This window comes from Vitis riparia, chromosome 5 (genome assembly GCF_004353265.1).
Source record: "Vitis riparia cultivar Riparia Gloire de Montpellier isolate 1030 chromosome 5, EGFV_Vit.rip_1.0, whole genome shotgun sequence".
Classification (NCBI taxonomy): Eukaryota; Viridiplantae; Streptophyta; class Magnoliopsida; order Vitales; family Vitaceae; genus Vitis; species Vitis riparia.
In genome coordinates this window covers 9,124,109-9,137,449 of record NC_048435.1, presented here as the reverse complement: position 1 = coordinate 9,137,449, position 13,341 = coordinate 9,124,109, and the positions used below count along the sequence as shown (strand labels likewise).

The following is a 13,341-nucleotide window of genomic DNA, read 5'->3' as shown; positions in this document are numbered from 1 at the left end:
AAAAACGAATTCTTTCCCCATCTCCTACACAAATCGAGTAAATTTGGAAAACTCTTGGAGACTTGTGCAATAGCCTTCCAAGGACAACGATGTAACTATCTGACTATAGTGTTAGCATCCCAACCATTGGAGTGTGATCCATAAATGCTTAAAATAACCTGATGCCACAGAACTGAACCCTCCTAGGGCACCTCCCCAACCATTTCCCTAGAGAGCAAAATTCCTTATAGAAATCTTCCCAAATCCCAATCCCCCTTTTGCCTTCGGATTACACACTACATCCCAGCTAACAAGATGATCTCTTTTGCCTCCCCCAACCCCTGACCATAAAAAATCTCTTTGCAATCTCTCAATTTTTACTGCCATTGAGGCAGGAATCTTAAACAAGGAGAGGAAGTAACAAGGCATATGGGTGAGGCAAGATTGAATGAGAGTTATTCTGCCTCCAAAAGATAAATACGCCTTTTGCCACCCATCTAATCTTCTCAAGATCCTCTCAATCACTAGATCCCAAAAGCCACGAGCCTTGGGATTCTCTCCTAGAGGAAGACCCAGGTAGAGTATAGTTCAACTAGAAGCCTTGCAATCAAGCAACTCGGCCAACCTAGAAAGATGATTCTATTCAAGATTAATGCCATAAATATTACTTTTGTCAAGGTTAACCTTTAGCTGAGAAATATGCCCAAACACTAGCAAAACACTCTTGAGGGTCAGCATATCCTCCTCTCGAGTGCTAGAAAAGAAAATGGTATCATTGCAAATTGCAAATGGGACACCCTTGTTCTGTTCCTATCCACCCTAAAACCCTCAAAGACATTTCTTTCCTCTGCTCTCAATAACATCCTGTTTAATACATCTGCAACTAAAGTGAACAAAAAAGGGGATAAAGGGTCTCCTTGTCTTAAACCTCTAGATGCCTTGACCCACCTTTAGAGTTTTCATTCACTAGGACTGCAAAAGATACTGTAGACAAACAACCTCTCATCCATTTCCTCCATCTAGAACTAAACCCCTTCTTCTCCAACACATGATCCAAAAAAATCCCCAACTCACATGGTCTAAGCTTTTCAAAGTCAATTTGAAGACAACTCCTTCCTCCCCTGATCATCTTTCTCATCCACTGTCTCATTGGCTATGAGAACTGCATCCAAATTTGTCTCCCGGAACAAAAGTGCCTTGAGTAGAATGGATAGTTTCATGAAGTACCCCTCTTTCCCTCATTATCACCCTTCTTGTTGAAGAAAATCGGGTCCTTTAATTTAGGAAGTTATCATACAGCTGTGATAAGTCTTAAATTTTGAATTTCCTAAATAGTGTTATGTAACTGGATAAATATGTACCATTTTTTTCCCACTTGAATGAGAAAGACAGGTTTTTAGAATTTCTCACAACATGGTATCAGAGCAGTTTGCTCTCTGGGAAATATTCAGCCTTCATTGTCATTGATAACCTGTCTAAACTCATTCTTTGACCTTAATTACCTCTCTAATTTTTGTTTTCTACAATTCGTTGATCTGTTTCTGAATTTGTCAATGCACGATATGTCAGACATCAACCAGCCCCATCAAACAATCCTACAGAGTCCCCCATGGAAGCATCCTAAACCATATGACTGGAGAATTTCAAAATTTTCAGACTGCATACCGCTTAACAGGAAGAAATTATATACAGTGGTCGCAACAAGAGAGAACATTTTTAAAGGGCAAAGGAAACTTAGTTATTGAAACCTAAAGATCCAAGATTCACTGTTTGGGACGAAGAGAATTCTTTGACTATGTGATGGTTATAGAATTCAATGTTAGCCGAAATCACTAGAACATGCATGTTTTGACAACCGCTCATGAAATTTGGGAAACTGTTCAGAAAATATACTAAAAATACAGGATGTTGCCCTAATTTATGAATTGAGGTTAAAATATCAACTACAAAACAGGGTACTCAGTCGTTATTGAATATCACAATGTGATGAAGAATCCATGGCAAGAGGTAGACTATTATCAAAACATTCAAATGAAGTGCAGCAAAGATGCTGCTATGCTTCAAAATTTGTTGAAAGGGAGAGAATTTTGAATTTTAGCCAGACTTAATGTAGAATTTGATCAAGTTCTGGTTCAAGTTCTCAGGAAAGAAGTCTTACCATCAATTAATGAAGTGTTTTCTATTATCTGCGTCAAAGAAAGCATGGGTGATGGTTGAACCACAACTAGTGGATGGATCATCCATGATTGTAAAGAAATCGGGTGGAGGAGTCGAGCTAAATGGTATGGATCAAAATGTTAACATGGAGCAAGGAAGACAGGAGTCAATGAAGAACTTTAACAAAGAAGAACCGTGGTGCTCATACTGCAAGAAAGCATGTCACACCAAGAATAAAGATGGAAACTTCATGATAAACCATAGGGCCTCAATTGGGTGGTGGTGTGAAAGGCTGGCAGCAGTGTGGATAGGCTAATTTTGTGAATGATGATGGACCTCCCCAAGGCACAATGAGTTCTATTAATGGAGAACTTGGTGAATTTAAAATTTGAAAATCTGAGAAATTTGTTGGGATCTCTTGGAAAACCCACTGGTATGTGCTCCCTTGCAGAAACAAGTAAGTCTTCTCTATCTCATGCACTAGTGCCTCAAGTTTATCCTTTTTGACTCTTGGGTCATCGACTCAAGAGCCACAAACCATATGGCCTGTTCTTCTCATTAATTCTCCACATATAAATCATGTCCTAGTAGCAAGAAAATAGCTATTGCAGATGGTTCTTAACCACAGCTACTGGTCAAGGAAAAATTAACTTGTCATCATCACTTGTTTACAGAATGTACTCCATGTGCCAAAATTGTCGACAAATCTTGTTTCAATCCATAAACTCATCAAAGACCTAAATTGCAAAGTGACCTTTTTTTTTCACTCGTATTTTTCAAGAACAGACCATGAGGAAGATGATCGGGCATGCTGAGGAAAGAGACAGACTTTACTATCTTGAGAGATCAAGTGAAAAGTTGAACAATGTGTACCAATCATCTTTATTCGTTCTGACCCAATCTTCAATTTCCAATAAGGAGCAAATATGGCTCCATCACTTCCACCTTGGACATCCATCCTTTAGTGCGCTTAGGACAATGTTCCCTTTGTTATTTAAGTCTATTGATGTAGATAGTTTTCATTGTGATGTTTGTGAATTTGCCAAGCATCATCGTGTTTCTTTTCCTTTAAGCAATAACAAGTGTTCTATTCCATTAACCTTGGTACATAGCAATATTTGGGGTCCAACTAGAGTTCCAAATATATCCGGAGCTAGATGGTTTGTTTCCTTTATCAATGATTGCACAAGAATGTCTTGGATTTTTCTTTTAAAACAAAAGTCTAAAGTAAGCAATGTTTTTCCCATATTCAATAACATGATAAAAAATCAATTTGGTATTTGTATTAAAAGAGTAAGATCCAATAATGCAAGGGAATATTTCAACCAAACTTTATCACCTCATTTTCACAAAGGAATCATTCATGAGTCATCATGTGTTGACACACCCCAAAAAAATGAAGTGGCTGAAAGGAAAAAATTGGCATCTCTTGCAATCACACGAGCCTTATTATTTCACAAACATGTACCAAAATCTTTTTGGGCCAAGACACTCCTTATGGCTACACACTTGAATAATCGAAATCTATCTAGAGTGCTTGGTTTCAAAAGCTCAATTGAAGTATTCTCCACTTTTCATCCCAAGTATCCTATTTCAAAAACTTCAACTCCAAGGACTTTTGGGTGTGTATATTTTATGCACGTTCATGCTCCCAATCATAGTAAACTTGATCCAAGAGCTTTGAAATGTATCTTTGTCAGGTATTCTTCTACAAAAAAAGGATACAAATGCTACCATCCACCAACCAAAAAAAATTTGTTGTCTCTATGGATGTAACCTTTGTTGAAAAAGAAAGCTATTTTTCACATCCTTCTCTTCAGGGAAAAAAACCAAGCATGGAAGATAAGGATTCATGGCTACTTGAATTACCATCTTTGTCCTCAACTCTAATCACTTTCCCTTCAGCTGAAACACTGTCCAGTCCAGCCAAAATTACCTATGATCAGTCCAAACCCAAATCTGCCCAATTCAACTGAGATGACCCCATATCAATCCAATCCAAATATGCCTAACCCAGCCAAAGAAACTGAGTCAATCTCTTCACCAATTAGATCGGTGCCCATTGTGATAAAACCACTACAGGTTTACATGAGAAGAAAAGAGCCAATTTCCAAGCAAGTGCTCGCTCAATCATCCAAACCAGTGTTAAGTGATGAATTTGTCCCTCCTATAAGCCTAATTCATTCTAAAAACAACAATGACCTTCACTTACCCATTGCCATTAGGAAAGGTACTAGGATTTGTACCCAATATCCAATGTCTCTTTTTGTGACCTTTAATAAATTTTCCAAGCCCATAAGAGTTTTCTTACCCAATTACATACCATAGTCATCCCTAAAACCTTAAGTGAGGCACTTAGTAATGAGAATTGTAGACAAACCATGAAAGTGGAAATGGAGGCATTGGAGAAAAATGGAACATAGGAGACTGTAGAGTTGCCAAAGGGAAGAGAGCGGTTGGCTATAAGTGGGTGTTCACCATCAAGTATAAGGTCGATGGCACTTTAGAACGGTATAATGCAAGATTAGTGGCCAAAGGAGATCCACAAACCTATGGGGTTGATTATCTAGAGAACTTTTCACCTATGGCGAAAATGAACATTGTGACGGTGCTATTATCGTTGGCAGCTAACTTAGGGTGGACCTTACAACAATTTGATGTCAAGAATGCCTTTTTGCATGGGGATTTAGATGAGGAGGTATATATGGAAGTTCCACCAGGTTTTGGAATGAATTTCTAAAATAGAAAATCATGTAAAACGAAGAAAGTGTTATATGGGTTGAAGCAATTACCAAGCAAAGTTAAGGACATCAGAGACTATTTATAGAACATACAGATTTAGGGGAGGTTACTATATTATTGGTGTATGTGGATGATATAATTGTGATAGGAAATGATCCAAAGGAAAGGTAATACCTTCAATGATATCTAGCAAGGGAGTTTGAAATAAAGGAACTTGGGAAATTAAAATGTTTCCTAGGAATCAAGATTGCATATTTGAAGGAAGGTATCTTTATTTCTTAACAAAAATATGTAACTGATCTTCCAAATGGGACAGGAACATTGGGTTGTAAGCCAGCAAACACCCCTATAAAGTCAAATCACAAGCTAAGAGGGGAAATAGATGGTATGATGGTTGATCGAGGCATGTGTCGAAGGCTTGTTGGCAGGCTAATTTACCTCTCACACAAGACCAGACCTTGCATATGCTGAGAGTGTTGTGGGTCAATTCATGCATAATCCGAAAGAAGTACATCTTCAAGCAATGTATTGAATTCTGCATTATCTCAAGGGAACCTCAAGAAAAGGGTTATTGTTTGAGAAGGGTATGGAATTGAGCCTAGAAGCCTACACGGATGCAAACTAAGCAAGATCGATCATGGATAGGAGATCAACAACGGGTTGTTGTACATTTTTTGGAGGAAACTTAGGTCTTTTGGTAATTGTTTTTTAAAACAGTTCTGAAAAAATAGTTTTTAAAAACTGTTTTTGAAAACTGTTTTATAATGTTTTATTAAACAAAAGTTTGTTTGGAATCTAAAATTGTTTTTAACCTGTTTTTAATATTTTTAAATATTTTTAAAAATAATTTTATGTACATAGCTTTATTTTTAATCATTATATATGTTTGTATAATTATTCTTTAAAACAGCTCTCAAAAAACAACCGAAAACAACTAAAAGAAACTCTCTGAAAACACCTTATTTTCTGTTTTCTGATAATAGAGAACGGAAAGAAACATAAAACAATTTCTAATTGCCAAACATGTTTTTCAGTTTTTTTATTCTAAAAAATAGAAAATTGTTCTTGAAAACAATTGTCAAACAAGGCCTTAGTGACTTAGAGAAGTAAGAAACAACCCGTAGTAGCAAGATCAAGTGTAGAAGCAAAATTCAGAGTAATGGCACACGGGGGTTGTGAATTACTTTGGCTTAAGATTATTCTCAATGATCTCAAAGTCAAGTGTATGTATCCTATGAGATTATATTGAGAAAGTAAGTCAACTATCAATATAGCTCACAATCCAATGAAGCCCGTGGAGGTGGATAGACATTTCACATTTCATTAAAGTGAAGTTGGAAAGTGGTCTAATCCACACACCTTACATATCAACAAGGCAGCACCTTGTAGATATTCTAATCAAGTCCATTCAATGTTTCAAGGAATAACAAGCAAGCTGGGAATGGCTAATCTCTATTCACTAGCTTAAGGAGGAGTGTTGACGAAAATCGGGCCCTTTAATTTAGAAAATTATCATACAGATGTGACAAGTGAAACTTTTTGTATATTAGGAGTGTTCCTCATTTATAGGGGTTGTTAAAGCTAGTTTTTAATGTTAGAGTCAGTTTCCAATTTAAATTTTGAATTTCCTAAATAGGATTATGTCACTAGATAAATATGTACCATTTTTTTTCTACTTGAATGAGAAAGACAGTTTTTTAGAATTTCTCACAACACATTTTTCAAATTAATGAGTCCAATGTTAAAATGCAACAATCTCTGACTAGTCAGTAAATTGGTATAGATGCTTCCAAAAACCCAGTATTTAAGAGTTTCCATCCCTTTCTTGACTGCAGGATTGTTCTCAACGTCAAATGATTGAGGTAGACTGCATGGCATAATCAGTGTTATCAAAGGAAAAAATAAAGTTTTAAGTGGAAAAGTGCTTTGGTGACAGTTTTAGGTAAATGAAATTGTACATAAAAAAAGATGAGAAGAAAGATCCAGAAATCCAAAAGGAGAAAATAAAGAAAGAAAAATACAACATCACCAAAGAGTACAAGTCAAGGTGGCAAAAAATCCTCCACAAAGGTTTGTTTGTGATCACAGCCATATATAAATAGATAGATAAATAAATAAATAAACAATCCCCCCACAATGCACAATACATGAGAGAGCCCATGCTTAGCTGATTTATCTACAATAAAATTTGGCCTTTGAGGAATCTAAGAGATGGAGCACCTCAAAGCTGTAGTCAGGCCAACAGTATTACAAGCCCCAGGGATCTATGTCCACAGTCCTTTCTTACACTGAAAGACTAACTTATCACCATGGTCAAATCTCCCTGAACTACTATATTATTTAGCTCAATGACCACACCAGGATCAAGCCTTCCAATAAAGAAAGCATCTCAGTCTCACTATTCTTCACCAGAAAATAAGGCCTTTAGGCCCACAACCACAAGATTCTTGTGGTCCTGAAAGACAATCAATCCCAAGACATTCTGGATTACCCACAGAGCAACCGTCAAAGTTAAGATTAAAGTAAACCTGCACGAGAGAATTTCCACCCTGAAGGAGAGTACACCAGGCTCTTACAAGAAGAGCAGGCAATCTCCAATCCAAACAAATCATGCTCATTGATATCCCATGAAACACGAAAGAGACAAAAACCTAAAAGAATGAGATAGAAGATCAAGTCCATGGCGACTCCATTGGTCTACTTCTATCCTTAAAGATCCTAAAATTTCTCTATAATCATATCACCCAAAGAGTATCAAGTATGGTCACCCACCATAGAACTCTACTCCCACAACTGCCTCCAAAACCTAGAAGCAATAATTGTAGGAAATGGTCAGTTTGTCTTCACCATCTAAAATAAATAATTTGTGCCAAGAAATCAATGTAATAACCTAAATCTATATAAAAATGCAATACTGATTTAATAAGTCTTTTACTTGCTTAAAGACTCAATTAGTAGATTGATTAGTTAATTAAGGGGAAGATTTTTATTTTATTTTTTAAAGTAGAATTAATACTCTTAGAAATTTGAAGAAGATAGTAGCTGAGAATTTACCAAACTTTTTGACTCCATAAGTGGCGGTTACTGTAGCCATTTGGAGGTGGCAGAACAGCCGAATCATTTAAAGAGTGGCTGGAACATGTGCAAATAGAGAATTGAATTGAGAATTTAGGATACCTAAATCAAAAGAAATATGACAAGAAGTAAAAGGTGACTCAACTGCTAGCTTGGAATTATGCCTTTTTATTGAAAACCCCTAAATTTTAAGCATATATTGTCCTAAATAAAAGTGATATTGACTGAAATGTTGAAATTTGTTGTTGATGACAGAGATATGTACTCTGTTATGCTTGGAAACTAACCTTGGATGTAGCATGAGCAACATGGCAAGGTTCTCAAGGCACTGAGGAAAATGGAGTAAAGGCACCACATTAGGCCGCCTTGTCAAATAATAAGGGGGAACAGTCCCTAGGTGAAAATCCCTAAAAGAAGAAAGGCAAAATACCCTATGGTGGAAAACTAAAACATACTTCGGAAAGATCCTTTTTGGAATTCATAGGGGGCATAATCATGTCTTTGGGTGAGAGTCCCTGTAATACAGGTGTACAAGCTGGGAAAGTTTAGTTGGATCAATTGTTCAGGTATTTGAAAGGTAGTATGGCTTGTTGGGCTATATGATTGTTCTTGTTCTGAATTACCAGAAAATGTATACATGTTGTCAACTATGTATTATCATTGCTTAAATTCTTGTCTAAATTTTAAAATGGAATCATCGTCTACTAACCCATGAAGCTCACCCTTTATTCAAAATGTTTTACAGTTAAAGAAGATGAGGCAACAAGGGCTGAAAACCAGGATGCATGATATGTTATATTAGAATTGTTGGGATGGATGCTTTTTGCTAAGTACTGTGATAAGTGGCCATTATGCAAATCATGTTTGGACATTGTAATATGCTAAGACACGGGATTAGTCTTGTTTTATAGCAACGAGGCAATATAAACAAAGCCTAAGCGAAGTTAGGCAAGGCTCAGACTATTTTGTAATGTGGATGTAAAATTTATGTAGAATGGACTTCATTATTCAGATGATATGGCAATATTTTGATTTGGGAAAATGGAAGCAAGATTGAAATTCATAATCCAATCTCCCAGAAACTAACTTGTGGGGGAAGAGAGTGAGCATTTGCAAAAACGAGTACAGGAGAAGGGCTCCTTCATCACTTATAAAAAGACTTTATTTTGGTAGATCCATAGTTTTAAAAGGCTCAAGGCGCACCAAGGCGCAAAGTAGTCCTGGAGCCTGAGGCGCAAGGCGCACCTAAGGTGCGGGCTTTAGTAAAGTGAGGCGCACCCTAATTTACATATATTATATAATATAATCAAATTTAACAATCATTTATTTGTCCTAAACACATAAATCATCAAATATCATCCAAAACTTCAATTTAATCAACAAAAAACATAAAAATAAAGAACTCAAGCATAAAAACAAATCCAAATCCATATTGCTAATCATAGTTGTGAAAGGCGCGCATAACGGAAGATACGTGACTATTTTCCCTTTATTTTTCCCCTATTTTTCCTCTTCTTCTTCTTCTTCACTTCTCCACTGCACGGCTAAGGCTAGGGCACGATCGGGAGTGGTGTCAAGTAGAAAAATACAAAAAAAGGGGGCTGGAAAGGAAAACAGGGCCAAAACGGTGTCATTTTGGCCTTTTTTTTTAAATAAAGGAACAGGCTCCAAAACGACATCGTTTTGGCCTGTTCCTTTTAAAATTAAAAAGTGCCAAAACGACGTTGTTTTGGACCCACAAAGTAAAAAAAAAAAAAAAAATAAATAAAGCTCAGCCCTAACCCTCTACAACCCGACGGACTGAAGAAGAAGAGGAAGAAGAAGAGGAGGGTCAGAGGGCGTACCTGACCAAGGCAAGTCAGGCGACCACGCGTTGCGCGCCTAAGTGGCGCCTTCATGAAGGGGTGTTGCCTGCCTTTAGGCGAGGCACCGGAGGGTGGCGTCGCACCGCCCCGAGCCTAGGCGCGCCTTTCACAACTATGGGTAGATCAACAAAATTTCAAATGTGACCATGGTAAATGATTTTAAAATTTGTGGATCATGTCTATATCTTCAACAAACTTGTTCTAAGTTGCAAGTGAGTTTTAGAATGAAGAAGAAATAAATTTGGCATTGAAAATGAAGAGAAAATTAAACTTGTGCAAAGGTGGATGGAGGTTGTCTATGCAAGGTCGTGCACACCTCTAAGCAAGTCAACTTGCATAGGTCCTAAGTAGCTTTTCCTTGCACAAACCTCTGAGCAGATTGAACCACGCATGCCCTTGAGCAAGTGTCATGACGCAAACCCCTCAAGAACCTAAGCAACCTGAACTCGGTCCACAACCCATACATATGAAGTGCCACTTTGATTGTAAACTCCATGAGGCATCTGAATTGTAACATGTCATTAGCATTAACTTTTTGTTAGCAACCAACTATGCAGAAACCTTGGTTTGACCTTTAAAATAAAATTGGTCCACGGGAAAGAATGCGAGTGTCCAGAAGAAGAGAAATCCAAAACAAAGGAATGCAAGTGAATGACCAAACTTTCTCATCAAGGAAGGTGACAGATAAATATGAAGTAAAAATGATATAAAAGTAGTGAAATCATTGAATAGAAATTAAGGTTCTAAGGTGGAGGAGAAGAGAACATGACTAAGATAGAAGAAATGGGTGGTCAACACATCAATGAGATTATGAGAGACAACGAAATCCAAGAAATGGGTAGTTCACACATCAATGAGATTATGAGAGACAATGAAATCCATCAGGTTATAGTCTATAAAAAAAAAAAAAAAAATCCATCAGCTTATAGAGAATTCGTTCATATATGATGGCAAAGAAGAAGATAGGAAAAAGATAAGGAGCTACAGAAATATTAGGTCTATTTAAGAGGTAATGTCATATAAAACTAAGAAAAGAGACTAAAAATAGTTAATATAGAATATTCACAGGAAGAATTGTCAGCAAGTCATGTAAAACAAACTTATAGCACTTAAATATGTCATAAGGTACGTTATCTTGTTCCCAAAACATGTCATATAGTACATAAAATAAAAGAAGGAATCATGTACAAACCTGAGGAGTTGCGTCTCAGAGATGTATGCAGCAATAAATGATGGTAGTGACAAGTGCGAAGCTTGGTAACTAAAGCCTCTTCTGTCAGACCATCCTCTACTGAAAACGTCTTCATAGTCTCAAGGACTAAAATTATAGAATAACCCTTCGCAGAACGAGAAATTCCTATAAGTGCAACAATAAATTTAACTTTTATCAAATTAGTCAAATTAGAATGAAACATTAGAAAAAAAAAAAAAATAGATTGTACAACTATGAAACAAATAAAATTTATCTAAATAAAAAAATTAATGCATATAATATTTCAAACAGCAGATAATCAGATTTAAATTACTTTTCCCAGCAGGTTCACAAACAGCATACTTATTCATTGAAATGAATTGTATTGTTTCTGATAAATAATAATAATAATATTGTTTTGAGTTAAAAATTTGTTTCAGTTAATAAAAAGGAAACAGCTATACTACATATAGTTTCATGGAGACATAAAGTTTTTTAAGTTAATTTGAGGAACTGATTTATAGCAGGTTTAAAGATTGCAAGAAGGGAGGGATCTTCAGTGGTTCAATATTGCTCTCCTACCAATAATTATAATAGCAATAAGGAAAGAGCTATCACTGCATATGTTTTTATGAAGATATAAAGCTGTTTAAATTAATTTGAGCAACTGAATTATAGCAAGCATAAGGTTGCAAGAAGAGAGGAATCTTCAGTGTTAAATATCGCTGTTCAGGTCTGGGTCTTCCCTGATTCTTGTTCAATATCAAGGGAATCTAGGAACCAGGTAATTTATTGCTTGGGTGCAGTAACCTGCATTTAAATGGATAGGATAATGGGCAACATAGTAGAGCCTATCCTTATTTCAGATAGGATCACCAATACTATATAGGTCCAATGAAGGAACAAAGGGAAGTATCTACTTCACAGTTAGCTGTTTCTATTGGATGGGAGGTGAAATTTTTCGAAAAATCCACTTGTTCCCCATTACTGTGAAAAGACAAGAAAGAATCTTTAGATGTAGTGGCTAGGAAGTAACAGAAAAATGGCCACAAATAGCCAAGCTTCAGACAAGGTGGCAATGTATGACGCACATCTTGACCCTAAAGCTAGACGAATACAACTCAGCTCAAACAAAAAACCATGAGGTAGGATGGATCAGTCCAAAAGGGAGTCATTTGATAAATGTTTAAGCTACAGAAGAAGAGAGGAAGGACAAAAATAGGACAATACATGAAGGCCTTTGACTAAACAGAGGATATGGACATGAATAGGGCTAGATCATGAAAACCATTTTTGTAGATAACCACACTGGATTCACACCCTAAATTATATCCTGGCTGCAGTAGTCATTCTGGTTTCTACAACTTTGTCAAGCAGATATCATTTGGTAATTGTGGTTTCTTTAACTTCTTTGAGCAGATATTACTTTTTAAAAATATATTATTTCATTTGATTCTAACAACCACTTCATCCAGTATAAAAATCTCTCAACAAAGCCCTGGTGCAATGGTGCAGGCTAATAAACATGCAGATGGCATGTAAGAACTTTCAGAACAGTAAATAACATGGCACAGCTAATAACATACAGGGAGACAGCAAAAAAAAGACAGGTCAAGGCAGCAAATTGATGCACATAAACATGCAACAAAACTCAACAAAGTAGTAAAGATAAATTTTAGTGCATAATTTCCACTAAAACCAACTGTATAATGTAGAGCATGTATTTTATTCATACCAACTACAGGCATTGGTTCTGGAAAATCAAGATCATGATCAACCCCAACAAGTCCAAATACATAAGGACTACCCGGATGCGCATGCCTGAATACTTAAAAAGAACAAGTTAGAGCAAGATACGAGTGTCAAGATGTCTCAGAATAAGAAAATTAGAAAAAAAAAAGTCCATGATTAAATTAAATATATATTCTACATGTATTCTTTAATTTCTATGCTCCCAATATTCCAAAATTGCCTTTCAATAATGCAAAAATATGCACCCAAAAAAAAAAAAATCATGACAATCTTCATTTGAAGATGCAATGAGTAACTTGTTCATGAGGTCTATGGTATAAAGGGGAGGGGGGAAGAATTTATTGTTGAGCATGGAAGGGGAAGAATATATTCCTACATGTTGTGCTTTGAAATTCTAATGTGTTATGTTAAAAGTAATTATTGCTATGCAAGAGTTTGTAATCTTGCCCCTTTTAGACTCAACAATAAAAATTGGTGAAAAGATATAGGAAAGTCAATAAGACAAAAATCTAAGCTTATTCCATCTTTCCTTCTCTTTTTCCTCCTTTCAAACCCTAGAATCACATGTTTATAGGTTCA

General features: G+C 36.2%; 1 protein-coding gene across 1 annotated transcript in view; it reads right to left on the bottom strand.

Annotated features, from left to right (window-relative positions):
- The window catches only part of LOC117915137 (DNA mismatch repair protein MSH1, mitochondrial), an 81,834-nt gene that overhangs the window by 52,524 nt on the left and 15,969 nt on the right, over nucleotides 1–13,341 (bottom strand). The window contains exons 8-10 of the mRNA XM_034830716.1: nucleotides 12,746–12,831; nucleotides 11,011–11,175; nucleotides 10,259–10,321 (exon numbers count right to left, since the gene is read on the bottom strand). Of these exons, the coding sequence (XP_034686607.1) occupies nucleotides 10,259–10,321; nucleotides 11,011–11,175; nucleotides 12,746–12,831 (314 nt within the window). The remainder of the gene's footprint in view (nucleotides 1–10,258; nucleotides 10,322–11,010; nucleotides 11,176–12,745; nucleotides 12,832–13,341) is intronic.